Source organism: Centruroides vittatus, unplaced genomic scaffold (assembly GCF_030686945.1).
Source record: "Centruroides vittatus isolate TY-2023 unplaced genomic scaffold, ASM3068694v2 contig_876, whole genome shotgun sequence".
NCBI classification, from domain to species: domain Eukaryota; kingdom Metazoa; phylum Arthropoda; class Arachnida; order Scorpiones; family Buthidae; genus Centruroides; species Centruroides vittatus.
Genome location: NW_027122568.1, coordinates 1,025,611 through 1,046,526, shown reverse-complemented (window position 1 = coordinate 1,046,526; position 20,916 = coordinate 1,025,611). Strand labels below are relative to the sequence as shown.

At 30.8% G+C, this 20,916-nt stretch overlaps 1 protein-coding gene and 1 pseudogene across 2 annotated transcripts in view; one reads left to right on the top strand and one right to left on the bottom strand.

Moving 5' to 3' along the window:
- The first annotated feature begins 1,383 nt into the window (after positions 1 to 1,383).
- The window catches only part of LOC136983105 (mitochondrial proton/calcium exchanger protein-like), a 67,749-nt gene continuing 48,216 nt past the window's right edge, over positions 1,384 to 20,916 (top strand). The window contains exons 1-2 of one of the 2 annotated variants that reach the window (XM_067279739.1): positions 1,384 to 1,508; positions 18,000 to 18,532. In XM_067279739.1, the coding sequence (XP_067135840.1) occupies positions 18,014 to 18,532 (519 nt within the window). In that variant the 5' untranslated portion in view covers positions 1,384 to 1,508; positions 18,000 to 18,013. Of the gene's footprint in view, positions 1,509 to 6,595; positions 6,625 to 17,999; positions 18,533 to 20,916 lie in introns of those variants that run through there. The other variant, XM_067279740.1, reaches the window with a different exon arrangement.
- On the bottom strand, positions 9,231 to 10,283 carry LOC136983123 (protein GVQW3-like; annotated as a pseudogene).

Genomic DNA, 20,916 nt, shown 5'->3' with positions numbered 1-20,916 from the left:
CGTGTTGGAAATTGGAATGTCCCGTAAGAAAATTGACAAACTGTTTGAATCAGGGTCGTGTTCAGTAACGCAGAATTCTTGCTACGTGCTAATTATGCTGCGATGTTGAACTTGTTTCTAACTACGTACTGCTTGACTCCTCTCGCCATCAGAATTCTAGCTAGTTCAGTCAGCTTCTTTTATCTAAGCTAACTTCTATTAGTGACGACATTGTTTTTGTCTCGTCGTACGATTTGCAAGATGGCTGCTGGTGTTGGACTGAACGTATTTTATTATAACAATCACAAAGTTATTCTCTCATTCTAAATCAACTCATTCTAAAATGACTTCGAAACGTAAAATTATACGTCGGTATAACAGATTCCGAATACATTTTAACGGAAGTAGTAGTCCATTTTTCGTTGATTACAATTAATAATTGCTTTATTAATTTCATCATGATCTGACAGTTCCCATTTGAATAATTTATTGGTTACTTCATCCTTTTTGACCAGTTTGTTTGCGACAATTGTTGCGACCATAATTTTAACTTCGTGCCTAGTTGTCTAACTAAGAATAATGCTCAGAATAAACTCAGCTCCGCCCATTAATAAGCCACTCGGAATTCTAACTTAGGTGTTCTGCGTTACTGAACACGGCCCAGGATTGGACCTGCTACTGCTAGTCGCTACGTAATGCCCACTAAACTCCGTTCCCTTTACAAATGTTTACCATATTTGGCCATAAGAAAACTTGAGCTCTAATTAGTGTTGCCACTTATTAAAAATAAGATTTGTGACTCAAGCACATAATTATTGCACATTAAAGATAATATAAATGAAGAAATTTATTAAATTTTAATAGTTTTATGGAATTTTTTGATTTTGTGGAAAATCTCTAAAATATTACTAAATTTACTAAAAAATCTCTAAGAAAAATCTCCGTCGCTAAATTAAAAAAAAACAAACAAAAACTCGCCAAATTTTTTGACTTTTTCGCTAAATTGGCAACTCTACCCGCAATACAATGATATTACATAGCATTCATTTTAAAAATGACATGTTACTTATTTATTGTTTCTAATATATAACATCAATTAAACAAAGATTCAGATCTTAGAAACGTGGAGAAATTTAGATTAATTAAAAAAAAAAAAATTCGCTAAAATATCCCACAAAAGTTCAAGAAATTTCCCTTTTCCCCAATATCCCTAATTTTTAACGAAGGTGGGAAATTTCCACAAATTACTGTCAGTGACTGGAAGAAATATACTGTATTAATTAAATATAATTTATTTATATTAAGCATTGGTATATATAAAAAATTAAATAATCTTATTGCTAAAATAATATTTAATTTAAATATTAAAATCCCTAATATTTTTTTTAATGCCGGTGTCCAAAATGGCGGCCTTTATTGAAGTTGGTAAATGTATTTTGGAGATGATTTTTTAAATTTCGTAATTAAAATGGAATTATTTCGAGATTTTTCGATATATTTTACGAAATAAGATTTATTTGGGAAAAAAGGTGAGGTTTATAACAAAATTTAAATCATTACCAATAAATTTTTCATTCATTGTTTAAAAAATAATTTAGTTTTATATTATATACTTTAAAAAATGATAAATACTTTATAATAGTTTTTCTCTTACATTGTTTTATTTCTTCAGTTATTAAGACTTTTAAGTTTTGTTAAATTTAACAAAATATGTATTAGAATACGTTTTGAAATTATATGATTACATTTATTAATTAATAATTAGTATAATCTATAGAGTAAAAGTACTTTTTACCCTATAGAACACACTGTACCCTATAGACCTCACCGTAGGTAAAAGATACTTTTTAGATAATATATAACACATGCACATAAGTTACCAAAAACGTACCAACTCTTTTCATATATAAAATTTAAATTAGTATTACTACAAAAGATTAAAAGAAAATGTAAAAGATAGAAATATTTAAAAATGAAAGATATGTTAACAAATAATTGATCATTGATATTAAATTAACAGAATTTTTTCACTTATTTCTATCGTAGAATTATTGGTACATAATAGCTTTAGGTAGTACATGTTGCTCAATTCAACTTCTGAATTGGGACCTTAACAGAGCTGTAGAGCATCCTCATAGGAACAAAAAAGTCAAAAGAACCATATCTCTATGAGCAACCCTTCACAAGATATTTATTTCGAAAGGCCAGTTTTTAGCATGTACCGGTACCAGTATAGAGCTAGTGGAAGGAATGACGAAACTAGATCGAGGTGCCTCTAGCGACGACGCCGAGTAACAGAATCAGGGCTACAAAGCCGGCACCAGTGTTATTCCACCTAGTACTTTTGTACTAATCTAGTATCTTTTTACTTGTTCCAGTACCAAGATACCAATACCATTTTAATAGTACTATTCATGAAAACCTAATACCTTTACTTTTAATAGTACCTTTCAAAACATTCATTTTTATTTTATATTTCTATATTTTTTTTTATTTTACTTTGGCAGTAAATAGATGCTTTTATTGCTTCCTCGTTCAGCAGTTGAACGTATTTTTTGCCATTAAATTTAATAAAAACTAAACTACATAATCAAGTTCTTACCAATTCTTGTGAAGCACTGTTATTAGCAAAGGAGCTACTTAAAAGCACTAATGATAAAACATTACATTTGGAAACCATCATCTGCTTCAACCATACAAAAACATTCTAGTGAGAAAGATTCTGATGACGACGATCTTGCCAGCGATTTTTCAATGTGATAATTTTAAAGTTCAGTACTTCATGTTCATTACTTTTGTTTCGACATTTTGCTTATTTGATTGTTATTGAGGAATAATAGCATTCTTGCAATATATGAATTTTGTGTTACATTTAACACTAAATATATATTATTAAATAGAAATTTGGTAAGTTATAAATTTATATATTATTTATAAGTATATATTTAAATAATATATATGTACAGTACATTCAGCAGTTTACGGTCAAATTAATTTTTGCATTAGTCAATACAGTCACTTCCCGACTTACGATGGGGTTCAGTTCTGCAATTCCGGATGTAAGTGACTGTACAGTACTTACAACAAAACAGTTAGCCATCTTATACAAGCACACGCAAAGGGTACAACAAAACTAAGATGACGCAATCAATTGTCAGAAGTGTGCAAGATATATATGTATATGATATATATTTGACGAAAACTATAAAAAATTGATACATTTTAAAAATTTTTTAATGAAAGTTTTTCATCATAACTCAAGAAGTGACTGTAGATCATTAGGAATGAGCAGTATTAATATTCTGATATTTATTATACTCTTAATTTTGTACAATTTAAAGGTTGGCATGGAAGTAAACTATATATCCATTGCATGGTAAATAATGAAATTTATAACTAACCATATATATAGAGGAGCTTCAATAAGGACCATAACAGTAGCTAATAGTATTGTATTAACAGGGAGAACTTTTACCTTCATTTACTACAGTAGAGAGTCGTTAATTCGAATCCCGGTAATCCGAATTGCCGGTTATCCGAACGATTTTCAGTTGGACTGTGTCGTGCTGAATGGAATGTTTTTGATACTAGATTTACTTCTAAAGTATAATTTTCATGTTTTTATATTCTTCAATATATTTATTTTGTTTGTACAAAATAAAGAAATAATTTTTAACGATACAATAGCCTCCATTATTATTATAAAAATTTTCATTAGGTTTAAAATCGACGAAAATTTGACACGAAGCGACACGCAACAGAGAAAAATTTGAACATTGGACAGGTTAATATATTTTTTCATACATAATCGGTTATCCGAACAAATCACTAATCCGAATAACCCCAGTCCCCAATTGATTTGGATTAACGACTCTCTATTGTAATTTTGCTTCTTATTCCTTTCTTCCACAGATTTCTTAAATTCAAATATCACATCATATGGCAATTAATATCTGTTAGATTAACAAAATAATATAAAAGAAAAAAGAAAATTACTAAAGTTTACACTTGAGAACTAAATTTAAAATAGAGCCAACTAAGGTTTTATAACAGAAGATTGGTTAGAAATCAACACATCATTATATAATTAACCTCAGGAATTAAATTGCAGCCAGCCATCTCTCTTTCCTCCCAGGGTATTGTTCATTCAGAAACGAATAAAACTTTGTAACTGGTGGCGCAGTAATATAGGTAAATACAGGTAACACTACAACCGACCACACAACAGTTATTTTTTTGAAGTTTTGTGTGGCAGAAAGCTGTAGTTCATTATCACAGGAAGAAAACAATCACCGCGTTTCAGTACATATCCAACCCAAAGACGCATGTGTTTTCCCGAAGCAGTTTTCTTTGCCTGTGTACAGGTGTCGCTCAACTCAGTTTCACTAGCTCTATAATGTCTATTCTCCATGCTCCATGTTGTTCAAGGTGAGGAATAGTGAGTCTTTATTGACGCCCGACATGTATGCAATAGTCTTAGTGGAACAACACGACTTGTGATCATGTGTGACCTAGAAGTAGGCTGATTTTGGGGAACTGTATCTTGCGAACAGTCACATATACAGGTATGGTTCCTTTCTTTGACTTTTTTGCTCCTATGGGTTTGTCTACAGCTCTGACAAGATTTCAACCATCTCATTCACAGGTGTAATTGTACCTTGTTTCTTGTGAAGAATTACTCTTGAATCAGGGTTCCTTCTTTGCTTTTTGTTTTACTTATAGCAGGGATGGCAAACCTATGGCACCCGTGCCTAAAGTGACACGTAAGAGAAATCATCTGGCACGTAATGTATCATATGATTTTTGTCTTTTTCAATCATCCTTTCTGTTTATCACCTGATCATCTTTTTTTCAATCAGATTTTTTACATTTATTTGAATTAAAGCATATTTGTTTAATTTCTTTAAATATCATTATTCGAAGTCTAAGACTTTGGCATGCATTAACATCTTTAAAGCTAAGTATGCTTACAATATGGCATGCGGACTGAAAAAGGTTTGCCATCCCTGACTTATAGGTATAACTTATAATCCTAACAGGGTGCCAGTAGTGCCTGGCAAAGTAAAAATCTCTTTTACTATATTAATGATATGATTTAAAAACTGATTTTAAATGAATAATTCATATTTATAATTATTCATTTTTCTAGTTCACAATTGAAAAATGGGTTAATGTTACCTATGGTAGTGAACATGGCAGCTTGTCTCTGAAACAGTGGGGACGCACATTCTAACCTAACCTAACCTATTCTAATAAATTACCATAATTGTTGCCAATCAAATTATTAGAATAGGGGTAATTTATTAGAATAGGTTAGGTTAGGTTAGAACGTGCGTCCCCACTGTTTCAGAGATGAGCCGCCATGTTCGCTACCATAGGTAACCTTAACCAAAAAATGTTACATATACAGTACATATGTTATATGTTCAAAAAGTATATAAATAGATTTATTTATTTGTTTATTTACAAATTACTGTTTTTATTCCTTGATGTTTTTAACTTACATTTAGGACTGCAAACAAAATTTTAAAAATTCTGTTAATCTACTGCAATTTCTAAATCAAGTACACTATTTTTTAAATGATATGAGAATTTCTTTAGACATTTAATTTTTCTTTCCAAATAAACTACAGTGGGTAATGTCTCCTGTGCTCCAAAAAGCTTTGAATTGTTGCCTGAAGATAAGGGAAGACCAAATAGTATTCATTATTTTAAATTGCTTCTTCTTGTGTTTGTTCTGTGAGATGTTTGTTATTTGAACATGTGGTCATTGTCTGAACATAAAAATCTTTCGCAGAAATGTTTGTTATCCAATTTGTTCGTTAACCGATCACCCACTGTATTGCTTTTATATCATATTTTTAACTTTTTATTTCAATTTCTTTTAAAGTCCATAAAAAATATAAATATAAATATAAATTTGAAGAAAAGTTATTAGAGAAAATTATTATTTCTATATATAGAAAATATGTAGATATTTTATATAGAAGGTAAATGAAGTGTCCACGCTTTCAGTTTTATTAATAATGATAAATTCCATTTAAAAATAGAATTGAATCAACAGAGCTTTAACCAATACATTTTTTCAGAATGAAAATAATATCAATAAATGGAGAAATAATAATAAAATGTATAGAAAATCAGAAAATAAACATATATGTATTCTTAGCAAAATGCATGATTCATATAAGTACAAACTATTCTGGTCATCAGAAAAGCAATATTATACTGAGCAGCTGCTTTTAAATCATGTAATGCAGTAAATTCCATCTTATTAAGTATTTTGGAGATGTAAGAAAGATTATACAGAGAAACTATAAATTCTACTGATAAAAATAATATAACATTAAACAACATAAAAAAAAACACATTCCTATAAAAGAATTTTAGAAATATTTAAAAATTGATGAGACATACAAATTTAGAAACTAGAATTTTGGTAAATGTTATATACATCTTTATGAAAACATTCAAAAAATTGAAAATACAGGAAAATGTTTGCTACTTGATCTAGATTGTAAAGTCAAACTGTCAAAGTTGGAAAACTGACAACTGTCAGATATCAGTATATGGGAAACAAGATTGGAATTATTCCAAATTTTTTAAAACTTTTAGGTTGCATTGACTCATCTGGCAGTGTGTTAGGTGATTTTCAAAAAAATGAATGATTTCTATCTATTACTCAGTAGTTGATATTTTTTCTATTCTGATCATTTTAATTATAATTTAATTTTTTCAGTATCAATACTTATAACTGAAATAAAGAGTTGATTTGCTCTGAATGTTGCAATATTTTACTTATGTTTAACTACCAGTATCATTAATAGATTTTTCTAGCACTAAACTTATATTTGGAATTAAATTATTAATATTTAGAAAAATTAAAATGAACACATTTAATTATTTTATATTTTGATGTATTATATTTTATATACATCAAATTTTATGTGTAGTACTTATTGTGTGTTGTTCTGTATAATAAAGAGATGGTACAATATTTTAATATTTTATATAATTATATATAAAATAAAGTTTTGTACAGGGTAGCCCATACAAAAGTAGCCTGCCTCCTATATCCAGCAGGTGCCTCACTCTGAATTGGAGAGGTGAATCCCCGGACTTGTCCTCATGTGATTTTTATTTGTGGGAAAATTTAAAGCAGAAAGTGTATGCTAACAATCTGCATACTCTGGATGAACTCAAGGAAAACATCACAAATACCATCCGCAGCATCACTGTCGAAGAGCTGCAGGCAGTAACGACTAACATGCAGTGATGTACCCAGAGGTGCAGGTGCATAGACATGGAAGGTAATCACTTTCAGTATCTGTTGTAACATGTGGATAAGTTAATAAAGTTTTAGACAAACAGTCCACTTGCTCATTCTTCATGTCTCCTGGCAGGCTACTTTTCTGTGGGCCACCCTGTATTTAGTTTGTTAGTATGTCTTATTCCTTAGAATAGTAGATAAGAATTACACCTCAATGCAAAATTTCCAGCAAAGAAATTCAATATTCTGACGTTTTTGGCCACTATTCACATTTTCATCGGCCCTTGTCAGGAACTGTAGAATGGAAAAATCGTTCTATAAATAGAATGCCGTTGCATTCTAATTTTAAATTAATACCAACATTAACAAAACAAGCTAATTGGGTAGTCCTAAGCTATGAACCGTCCCTTCACTAATACAGAAGGATTGCAAAAGATTTAAACATGCAAGTAATGTACAAAAAGAAGACCAATGTTTTCCACCTTCTATCTAATGCAAAGGATTGCACTGTTTAAGTAAATTGAAGCTAAGAAACCTGCTGAATACTGTGTACTCAGGAATTTTCTAATAAATGTTACCAACATTAGTGCCTAAACACATTTTATCTCAATATTGCAGGAACTTTTTGTAAACTCACAATTTTACTTCAAATTAATCAAAAGGAAAAATTAAAGAGGAATTTCTTACATTCTAAATGAAATTCAAGGGTCTGGAGGAAATATTTAAATTAACTATAACTTTAAATTATCCAAGTTTCACTTTCATTTAAAAATAGAAAAACGAATGTAAACTCAATTCTTGATTGTTTACTGTTCTCTCAATTAGTTGTATGTCATTTGGAATTAGTACAAAGTTAATGTTGAGAACAAATCTTACAGGAACACCTTTTTTGATGGAAAAAGTAGGTTTATTTTCTATAATTTAGAAAGGATATGCATTTTGGACTTTATGCTCCTCTTCAGTCCTTATTTTCTTAAATATATCAGCATAAAACTATGTAAGAAATTACCGAATGTGTTAAATTATATTTAACATATGCACATACAAAAATTTTTTCAAAAAATATAATTACCTTAAAATTATTAGTGACAGCAGGAATAACTAATTAGTAAAACTATGGGGTAACATAAATAAAACTGAAATAAATTAAAAAATAAGTAAATAAATGAATGTAGTAAAATGTTATTAAAATAATAAGACAGTATACCTATAGAAATAAAATTACTTCTGTTAAAAATAAAGGGTAAAAACATTCACTGTATGTTTATCAGAAAGTCTGATATTTTGTATGATGCAGTGAATTAAAATGGGGAGGGGGAGGAAGAACATCTTAAAATGGACTCTTCTATTTTAGTAGTAAAGGCTGCCAGATCTCACTGATGACAATGCCAGTGTTTAAATTCATTCTGTGAATTTCATTTATTTTAATAATTTCAATGTGTTCAAAGAATTTTCTTTTTATAATAATTTTTTTTTTTTTAAGAATTTTGACACTGTCAAGTGAGATCTCACAGCCAGCATGATTGTGTGATAGTCACACAAGTGTACAATAGTCCACGAGAGGCAGTACACAAAAAAAAATAACAATAATTATTATTATTTTTTTCACGTGATTAGCAATATACAGGATTCTTTCGGATTCCAACTCTTAATGTTATACAATATCTAAAACCGGGGCAAGGAATCGAGTGAATACAGATCAAAGGAACATGCTCGTGACAAATAAGAAAAGACCGACATGTAATCTGATGACTAACTTACACTAAATTATAAACTAAAAAGGAAAGGAAGAATAGCAAGAAGTGTTAGTATGATAGAGGAGATTATAATGAATACCCAGGTTCTCTGTTTGGTATTGATGTTCTTCTGGTGAGGAACCACTGTAAATCATTTCTCGATGATCTTTTTTGGATCTCTTCAAAGAATCTTCTTATAACACATCACTCAATAAGTCTCCGGTCTAACTAAGAAAAACTTTTTTTTTAGAAATTCAACTTTATTCATCAACATACTCTCCTTCACGAGTGATACATTCATTCCAACGCTCCTTTAACTTTTCGATGCCTTTTTTGTAGAACGATTTATCTTTGCTCTCAAAATAGGCCTCAGTTTCGGCAATCACTTCTTTATTTGAGCCAAATTTCTTTCCCTGGAGCATCTTTTTAATGTCTGCAAAAAGCCAGTAGTCACTGGGGGCCAGATCTGGAGAGTACGGCAGGTGAGGAAGCAATTTGAAGTGTAATTCATTTAATTTAACCATTGTTTTCATCGACTTGTGACATGGGGCATTGTCTTGGTGGAACAGCACCTTTTTCTTTTGCATGTGAGGGCCTTTTTTTTTATTTCTACACTCAATCGATCCAATAGTGCTATGTAAAATTCGCTATTGATAGTTTTACCTTTCTCAAGATAGTCGATGAACAAAATACCATGTGCATCCCAAAATACGGATGCCATAACCTTGCCTGCTGACTTTTGAGATTTTGGTCGCGTTGGACGACTTTCACTGGCTGCTGTCTACTCAGCTGATGATCTTTTTGATTCAGGTGTGAAATAATGGATCCATGTTTTATCCATTGTCACTTACTGATGCAAGAAATTTTTTTCATCTTGCTTGAACAGCTCCAAACAGCACTCTGAATCATCAACGTGTTGTTGTTTTTGGTCTGGTGTGAGAAAACGCGGCACCCACTTCGAAAGCAACTTACGCATGCTCAAATTTTCGTGTAAAATTGTAAAAACACTACCTTCTGATATCTTTAAGGTGTCAGCTATCTCACGCAACTTCACTTTATGGTCTTTCAAAACTATTTTGTGGACTTTTTTATGTTTTCTGGAACAACTGCCGATTTTGGGCAACCAGAGCGTTCAGCATCATCGGTGTTTGTCCGACCACACTTAAATTTAGCATACCAGTCAATAACAGTTGATTTTCCTGGTGCAGTGTCTCCATAGTGCTTATCAAGCCACTGTTTGGCTTCAACAGTATTTTTCCCCAATGTTTAATCAGCACACGAAATTCTCTTTTATCCATTGTTTTGAAAATTAAAAAACTGGGGTCACTAAAACCAATGTAACTTGTAAAATAATTGTCAGAATATTACAAAATTTTGACGTATCGCATGAAGGTTGGAGTAATGTTCAAAATAACCACTCAGTCGGTTTGACGAAACACAAAGTTTATATTTATAATACAAATGTACAAAATGATACAAACAGGAAGCGTTCCAATTAATTATGCACAAACACTAGTCCAAACAACAACCGACTATACCTGTACAAGTTCGTTGGAACAACTCCTTACGATCTCGCAAGCAGACTTATAATTAACAACACCTCTGAGTCAGGAACAAGTTCGTACTAAACCACTGGAGTTTACTTTCCCCAGATTTCCTTAGCGTCCAACGAGAGAGACAGTTAGGACTTCGGTAACAACGATCCTAATCCAATCCGATCTGATCTCCCGTTCCCGCCGAAACTACTGCTTATATAGCGGCCGGCGTTTGAATCGTCCGCCAATCAAATTTGAATGTTTCCACAACGTCCAGCCAACGGTCATTTTCTGCCAGCCAATCGTCCGTCTGTCGTCGATTTGAAACTCAACGGTTCTTCTAACGGATCTTCCTAATGGTCCTTCTAACGGTTCTTCCGTTACGAAAGTTCGTTATATTAAAACTGGGCGGAAATCGCACGCCTAGGCGATTCCATGCCCTACAGTTGGTACTATCTAGAAATCATATGGGTCTGTCAACAGTGTTGCCAGATCAGTGTCAGACCGGAGACTTATTGAGTGATGTGTTACAAGGGACGTTGTCTCTCTCTCTCTCTCTCTCTCTCTCTCTCTCTCTTTCTCTTTATGTTAGCAGGGTCCTTTCTTTTTCTGTAGGCCACCTTTGTCTCCCTTTTTCCTTCTAGACGATGAGCAGGAGTGTAACTTTTGCACGTCTACCTTCACCAAGAGTCCGACCCAAGAATGAACCTTCTTATCGTTCTAGTAGTCTCAGGGCCTTCACTTCCTGTTGTTAACGTGGTTCGTGGAAAGGGTTATCCCATCCACAGGAAGGAATGTTAATAAAAAATTTGAGAAAACAAAAGGAAGAAGAAAGAAGACTTAAAACTAAACTTATATCTAATATATACATTAATATGGTCACAATTGCAGTGTGTGGCAACTGCTGAGTTGGTGTAATCATACTTCACAGCCCTTATATATTCTCTTATTCAAATTTTTAACATTAAACTCGTTTCACCTATGTAATAGTATTTTGGTTGACACATACAAGTGAAGCTGTAAACCAAATTATTATTTAACAAAACATCTATTTACTATTAATTTGTTCTTTGATTTTTAAGAAATTTTTGATTCTGTTATTCAGTCTAGGGACTAGAATGAAATTATACGGTGTTAATATTTTTTTGGATGTTTTCAAAAATTATCAGGGTATAATCTAGTTTTCTATAAATTATTTGTGATTTAGGTATTGGTTGTTTTATTGTGTGGTAATGTATCCATTTGTTAATAATTTTGTTGGAGAAAGTGTTTAATTGAAAAATGCAGTATGTATGCTCAATTTCTATGTTTTGGTCTGTTATATCACTTATACATAATTTAATTTTGTTTATATACATATTCAATATGTTTTTTTTAGTATAGAGCTAGTGGAAGGAATGGCGAAACTAGATCAAGGCACCTCTAGCGGTGACGCTGGAGTAACAGAATCGGGGCTACAAAGGCAGCACCAGTGTTGTTCCACCTAGTACTTTTTTACTAATCTAGTACCTTTTTACTTGTTCCAGTACCAAGATACCAATTCCATTTTCCTAGTACCATTCATGAAATCCTAATAACTTTCCTTTCAATTTAGTACCTTTCAAAACATTCATTTTTATTTTATATTTCTATATTTTTTTTATTTACTTTGGCAGTAAATAGATGTTTTTATTGCTTCCTCATTCAAGTGCAGCAGTTGAATGTATTTTTTTGCAATTAAATTTAATAAAAACTAAACTACAAAATCGAGTTCTTACCGATTCCTGTGAAGCACTGTTATTAGCAAAGGAGCTACTTAAAAGCACCAATGATAAAACATTACACTTGGAAACCATCATCTGCTTCAACCATACAAAAATATTCTAGTGAGGAAGATTCTGATGACGACGATCTTGCCAGCGATTTTTCAATGTGATAATTTTAAAGTTCAGTACTTCGTGTTCATTACTTTTGTTTCAACATTTTATTCATTTGATTCTTGTTGTGGAAGAATAGCATTCTTGCAATATATGAATTTATTCTGTATGAATTGTGTATGTTACGTGTAACACTATACATATATTTTAATAAATAGCAATTTGATAAATTATAAATTTATATATTATTTATAAGTATATATTTAAATAATATATAATATATACATACATTCTGCAGTTTATGGTCAAAGTAATGCCTGCATTAGTCAATACAGTCACTTCTTGACTTATGACGAGTTCAGTTCTGCAACTTCGGACATAAGTCGAGAAGTGACTGTACTTAATCAACAAAACAGTTAGCGATCGTATACAAACACACGCAAAGGGTAAATAACTGCAGAACAAAACTAAAGATGACGCAAAGAATCGCAAGATATATATGTATATGATATATATTTGACGAAAACTATAAAAAATTGATACATTTTAAAAATTTTTTAATGAAATTTTTTCATCATAAGTCGAGAAGTGACTGTAGATTATTTTGACTTAATGTATTGATTCTGTACGTACTGTACGTATGTTGTATTATCGATATTAATATCGATTTTTAAAAAAATACTATCGCACATTACTGGTTAACTTTTAAACCTGATGGTGCAGTAATATAGGTAACACTACAACCAGCCACACAACAGTTATTTTTTGAAGTTTTGTGTGGAAGAAATCTGGTTCATTATCACAGGAAGAAAACAAGCACCACATTTCAGTACGTATCCAACCCAAAGATGCACGTGTTTTCCCGAAGCAGTTTTCTTTGCCTGCATACAGATGGCGCTCAACTCAGTTCCACTAGCTCTATACATAGATGTGATGGAATAGAAATTGATTACTTTTCTGACATCACATGGTTTAATGTATTTTTAAAAAATGATAAAATTATCATATCTTTGTACAGTGATATCTAAAGAATTTAACTTGCCATTATTTTCATTTTCTATTTCAACAATATATGCTTTAAAGCCCATGGTTTTATACATTTTAACAAAACTAATTTTATTTCTATAGGTATATTGTCTTATTATTTTAATGCCATTTTACTACATTTATTTATTACTTATTTTTTAATTTATTTCAGTTTTATTTATGTTATCCTATAGTTTTACTAATTAGTAGTGATGTAACGAATATTCGGTTACTACCCGGTATTCGGCCTATTCGGCCTAGTTTCACTATTCAGCCGAATACCGAATACCTAAAAACAGGAGTAAGAAATAACAAAAACACAGTAAATTAATCATTTTGGTAACTTTTATTAATGCTGAAAATTAAACTATAATTATTAAAGTTAATAAGAAATAGCATCTAACTCTAGTATTAAATTATTTCGTAATTAAATAATATTATAGCCTTTATCTAGCCCGATATCTTATGGCATTGATGGCGTGTAGGTTAGAATGTATCGGGCATTAATATTATTGTTTAGTTAATTATGTTATATTTGTATTTGCGTATATTTTTATATTTTTTACGATATTTTAAAATGATTTACGAAACATTTTATTGAAACTTATCGTATTTAATGAAAGAATTATTTATCTATTTCTAGAAGATGTATATATAATATAATAATAATATATAATTTATTTTATAATTAAAGCAAAGAATGAGCATTTTTCATTATATGCAAAAGATAACATTTGAAATCATGTTAATTTTAAAAATATTGACAAAAACAATAGCACTAAAATATCACAAAACTTCACAAATAGAAAACCCCCAATAATATATTTGAACTGTTCCACAACTGGGCAGAAACTAGACCATATGTCCCCACTAAAGTATATCCTTAGGGCACTATTCAGTCTACAAATACGTAGTAAAAACAAAATTTTAGCGTTAAAAAGATCGATTGCAAATAAAATAACTTATAAGTTATAACTTACATCTAAATACCAACAACTGCCGAATCATATCGGGCTATTTACGGCTATTACATAAATTATAAGCCAATTCGGCACTAGAGGAAAAAATCGTAGTGACAGCGGTCCAATTGGCAAGCGCCAAATCCGACAGAGGGCGCTCAAAATGGCTGCCGAAACAGGTAAGGAACCGACAGGAAACGTTGTCTTGTAGAAGGTGAAACCGTTTTGGATGCTGGACACATCGTATTTTGTGGATTAAACTCTAACAACAACACTGAACATAGTATTATTTATCATAATAGTTATGTTTTTATATTGGAACATGGTGTATACTGCTTAAAATATTTAAACACTTCTCACCTGTTAACGTGTAACAGGTGAGAAGTGTTTTAATTCTACAGACGATAGTCTTTTATTTTATTTTTAAATAATAATTCTTATGTAGTCATGACGTAGCGGTAATATTCCAATTCAAGTTTGAAAATTATTCTTTTGAAAATCTGAAGCCGTCCACATAAAAAGAAAAAAAAATGTCTAATTTTTTTTTGTAAATGGACATGCCTGTCGAAAAATTGTTTTTGTACGCAGATCGGAAAGAAAATAGGTAAATTTTCTATCTACAATATACGTATGTTGAGATAACTTTCCAGTCAAATTTTTAAAAAATTCTTAATTGAAAATATAAGTTAATTTACGTTTTTTGTTTTCATTTTAGTATTATGCTCGGCTATTACAGGTTTACGAAAACCAGACAGTCCCGCTTTGCACGTGCATTCTCCCCGTAATTGAGATGTATTAAAACGACAATATCTGAGATTGCAACACTAAAGCAACAACATGAACTTTCAGTGTTGTTGTTAGAGTTTAATCCACAAAATACGATGTGTCCAGCATCCAAAACGGCTTCACCTTTCTACAAGTAACGTTTCCTGTCGCCGATACAGTCTAGAATTTGACATAAATTCAATGATTTGTTCTTCCATTTGGTCATCGCAACAGTCGTCACCGATGGAAACTGAATCGGCTCAGGCATTGAACAAACACATTGTCGGTTCCTTACTGTTTCGGCAGCCATCTTGAGCGCCCTCTGTCGGATTTGGCGCTTGCCCATAGAGAGCAGAGTGCGCAATCCTTGCCATAATGAGGTTTGCGCGCCAATTTTTGTACGTGCGTTAATTAAGCCGAATAGTTTGGCCGAATATTTGGCCATTCAGCCACACTCCTGGCCGAATATTCGGTATTCGGCTGAGGCCAAATATACTATTTGTTACATCACTACTAATTAGTTATTCCTGCTGTCACTATAATAATTTTTAAATAATTATATTTTTTGAAAAAATTTTTGTATGCACGTATGTTAAATATAATTTAACACATTCGGTAATTTCTTACATAGTTTTATGCTGATATATTTAAGAAAATAAGGATTGAAGAGGAGCACAAAGCCTGAAATGCATATCCTTTCTAAATTATAGAAAATAAACCTACTTTTTCCATCAAAAAGTTTTCCTGTAAGATTTGTTCTCAACAGCAACTTCATGCTAATTCTGAAAGACATACAACAAATGTAAACATATGCAATATTTATAGAAAAATGTGATCTTAAGTTATGTAAAATTTTTCAGTATTCTTTAAAAGTAGTAATAATAATTCATTTTGTATTTTAAACAATACTTTCTGCATTTTTGTTTTTGCCAATTTGAATACAATATTGATTTTGGCATTATTGAGAAAGCAATGAACATATTCTAATTTTTGTATACTATTAAATTAACATAATTATAAAATAAAAAATATTTGGATTTTCTAGAATAAGGCATTTTGAAAAAAAATTATTTTGCAATAAGACCTTGTTAGAGATTTCCAAATTTATATTGTCTTATGTACTATAACTGAACTATCTAATGAATTGATATGACTCCTGTATAGTTTGAAAACATTTAATTTTAAATTTAGAAATGCTAAATGCAACCGGATGTGTGCCCATGGGCACACCATCTGGTAAACAAAGGAAAGGTGCGCCTATGGGCAGCTCGATGTCCGGGTTACTTTGTGAATTGGTTCTACATAGATTAGAACAGATTACAGTTAGGAATTTTATACAAAAGCTACGTAGACGATGTATCCATTTTATGGAAGAATGACAGAAGAGTACAGCATTTTTTGAATGAGATAAATGAGGATGGCTTAAAACTAAAATTAGAGCAACTTAGTAAAACAGAAGTGCATTTTTTAGACATTAGCATTACATTTGAAAACGGTTCCTTAACCACTAAGGTATACATTACACCTACACACGACCCATTGTACATTCCTTCCTCATTCAATGATCCACCTGCGTACAAACTGTCAGCATTTAGGGCTCTTATTAGAAGGGCATTTAATTACTGCTCTAACATATACGACAGGTGGCAAGAGTTAAATGGGATCAGAACCATTGCTGGATCCTTAGGATTTAAAACAGAAACCGTTGAAGAGTTAATAAGATCGTACTCAGTACCTAATAAAAAGAAGACAAAAGAGAATACAAACAAAGAAATTACTAAGTTCACATATAGCTGAGGATTGTCCAGTATCATGAAGGAAGTAGCCAACTACAAGAGTAATACATAAACAGGCTACTTAGAAATGATGAGGACAGGATAAAAAAGGAGGAATAGTCTGGAGTGTATAGAATGCCATACAAAAATGATCAACTAGGGCTAAATAAAGAATATATTGGTGTCACCACCAGGAAGTTGAGTAAAAGGCTTAAGGAACACGTGTATGATATAAGTAAAGGGCACTACAATACAGCACTATCCAAAGTAGCACAAACTGAAGGTTTGATGATTGATTGGAATGAAGCTAGGATTGTTAGACAGGTGTGTTCACCATCTTTAGCAATGACTGGAAAAATTTGAAAAATATAGATCTGGCAGCATGGGCAAATGTTTGAACTATAAAGATGCCACAAATTTACCAACAGCATAGAAGTATATGACTGATCATAACCCAGTATAATATGTTATACAGCACACACTCGGCCCATATAATTAGGTTTATTGTGTTGATATATTTTATTATGTTAATTTACCTTATTTTATTTTATGTTATTTTAATTTACTTGGATTCATGTATTTATTTATTTTCTATTTATCTTTTATATATTTATATTTAAATGAATTGTTCGAACAGATATAGAAATTTGAATTTTGTTTTGCATAATGTTCGAACTGGAACCGATACAAAGAAACATTCCAAATATTTCAAAAATTTCAGAAGTACCTGAGGATGACCTATGGAGCAGGTAGAAAATGTTAGTAGGATAATAAATATTAGTTCTTGGATACATAAGGTGGTTGTGTCAATATATTCAAAGAATCTGAGTGTTTATTGGAATATATTTACTTCACTTCCATTGTAATTGATGGCTACACATGACTATCTTCCTAAACTTTGCATACAGCAAAGATTTACTCATAATTTTCCAGTTTAACTGTAAAAAATATAATGATGTAATATGTCTTGGGAATTTTATTACTACTAAAAATGAATTTTTGAAAACAAAATTATAAGCTTTACAAATATAAATATTTTAATTTTTTATATACATGAAAAATGATTAATTATTATTATTATTATTATTTTCTTTCTAGATATTAGTGAAATAATGCAACGTGCAATATTTAGAAATTGTTTATGGCAGAAGACTTGTCCTTCTTGCTACTTCACTTATCAGGTGAACAAATATTCAAGATTGTTATCTGCTGCTTTTCCAATTCAATATTCTGTGAAAGCAAGTAACTATGTTGTGAAGCATCCCTCTCCCCCTATTTATGTGTCGTCATACCATTCAGATTATTTTCACACTAGATTGGTGTATCCAGTTATTGGTTACCGAAGTTTGCATTTAACTCAATGGACCAAAGAGAAAGAATCATCTAAAGTAGAACAAACTGTCAAGGCTTTAAAAACTGAAAAGACTAAACAGGAAAGTTCCCCCGTCCTGACAGATGAAGTTAAATTGGCACAAATTCCACCAAAACGATCACTTTTGAAAAGAATTGTAGATGAAATAATACATTATTATCATGGTTTTAGATTGTTGCTTATAGATATTAAAGTATCAACAAGATTAGTGTGGAAAATACTTAATGGAGAAGATCTTTCTAGAAGAGAACATAGACAGGTAATAGATTTATTTTCAGTAATTTTTTTTAAAATGTAAGATTATGTTTTGCAGTATTTGGAGCATTTTTTGAACCTCATATTAAAATAAAGTAAATAAACTCACATAAAAATAACCTTGAAGAAACAGCAGAAAATTTAATAACTATAACATTCAAAAACATTATGGTTATTTCTTCAAGGTTATTTTTGTGTGAGTTCGTTTATATTTGCAAGACAACTCTGATTTAGTTTAAAAACAAATTAATTTGGTGTTTCATTATTACATTTCTAATAAAAGCATTATTAAAAAAAATGCGTTAATCTTCTTTAATCTGATTACATTTTTATAAAAATTGATATTCAGATAAATCTCTTAAGTTTGGTTAATTAATTAATTAAAATAAGAAATTTATACAGAAATATCCTTTTCATAATTATTTGCATTAAAAAATATTACTAAGTTATTTTTTTGCAACTTATAATTCATTAAATTTTTAAACACTAAATTAAATTTCATGATCATGAAAATGTAAATGTTTAACATTTTTTCAGCTTTCTACTGGTATTTTAATATTTAATAAACCAATAATTATAGTTGTTATAAATAAAATTTGGTATTGATATGTGCAAAAAATGATATTTTTTATAGAAAAATTACTAATATTAAATTACAATCATGTAGATTATTTGGAAATATTTCTAATGTCAGATGAAATCAGGAAAATCTTCAAAACCAACTTGTGATATGCATGATTTATTCAGGATTGAAGATGTATGCAGCACAGATACGATATGTAGATACATAGGTAAATAGAACAATACAAATAGATATAATAGATAGCAGCATAGATTCTTTTATACTTTAATACAGATATATTGAAGGAATATTGAGTGAAGGAGTATTGAGTTTTATTTATGGCTGCGAGTCGGCGTCGTGGCATTTTGGTGTTTTAGTCAGAGTCGTCAAAAATCTGCTGACTCCGACTCCTTTTTACTTTCCCAACTTGTTACGTATATAAAATGGAAAAGTATTGGAATCGTGTCAAATTTGACACACTAAGTTTTTTTGCAAATTTACACATTTGAAGATCTCCTGAACCCAAGAAAATGTCAAATAAAGGAGGAAAATTCTTGTGTGTGTGTGTGTGTGTGTGTTGGCATCTAATTTGTTTAATTTCTTTATTCTCTGTTCTTAGATATTAAACAATATCTCAGAATGGGTAAAGTTTAATAAACAAAATTTGGCACAGTAGCTTGTGTATTAATGCTATTGGTCATTCAAATTCTGCAGTATCATCATTTTGTCCGTAAGCAGTGGCATCAAAAGATGTTGCTGGCCCCAGGGGAAAAATTTACATCAACCTTGGAAATGATTGAAAAAAGTTATGGAATGAAGTCCGGGTACCTATAAATCCAGGGCTTGGTAAATTTTACCCATCATCCCACTCTCTTGTCAGTCCTGCCCATAAGACGCTACTTTGTGAGATGTTACAAAGTATCAATTCCATGAAGCAATTTTTACCTGTTTAAAACAATCATGCCAATGACCAATAGTGTTTTCCTCAGTAAATGCATGCACAAAAATCCTGTAGTCTCGATACAAAGGCAGCACAATGTTTGATATTACTGATATCAGGAGTTAATACCAAAATTTATCGAAGTTAATTAATTTAACAAGCTCAATGCTAAGAAACTTTAAAATTTCAAAATTTAGATTTCAAATAAAATTCATTACGATTGATTCCAGTATTGACATTAAACAATTTCTAACTGACTTCCTTGAATTCCTGCCCATTTATTGTTCAGAAATTGAAATCATGCTTTTGATTGGCTGACAAATTTCAATTGTAAACAATTTTGTATTTGAATTTGAAAATTACTACTTACCAAAATTTTAAATTTCTTGCTGTGATTGGTTAGAAAAAAAAGTCAGTTGACTGACAGTAGTTTTAAAAACAGTAAAAATAGGTGGTCTCCGTTTGGAATCTTTACTTTTCAACAATGTTATACTTTTTTTATCATATCATATAAGTATAAATGTAAATATACTTTATATATACCGTATTGGTCTGAATATTACATGATGTTTTTCCTAGACTGTTACATACTAATTAAAAGCTTGCACTAAAAACTAGATCAGTACTTTAAAAAATTATATCTAATACATTTTATTTGTATCCCTTCTGTAATCAAATATCTGGATTATAAAAAGTATTTTTGCCATTCCCGCCAAAGATGTTTTCCTGCTTAATTCATTTTTTTGAGCAGGTCCCTTCAAAAATGTCTTAAGAGGGTTTTACTATAATATAAAAATTTTTTAGTAAAATCTAATAAAAGATGATGTAACATGCAACTTTAACTTCATTGGAAAAGTTAGGCAACTCCAGTAGTGCATTATAGCTT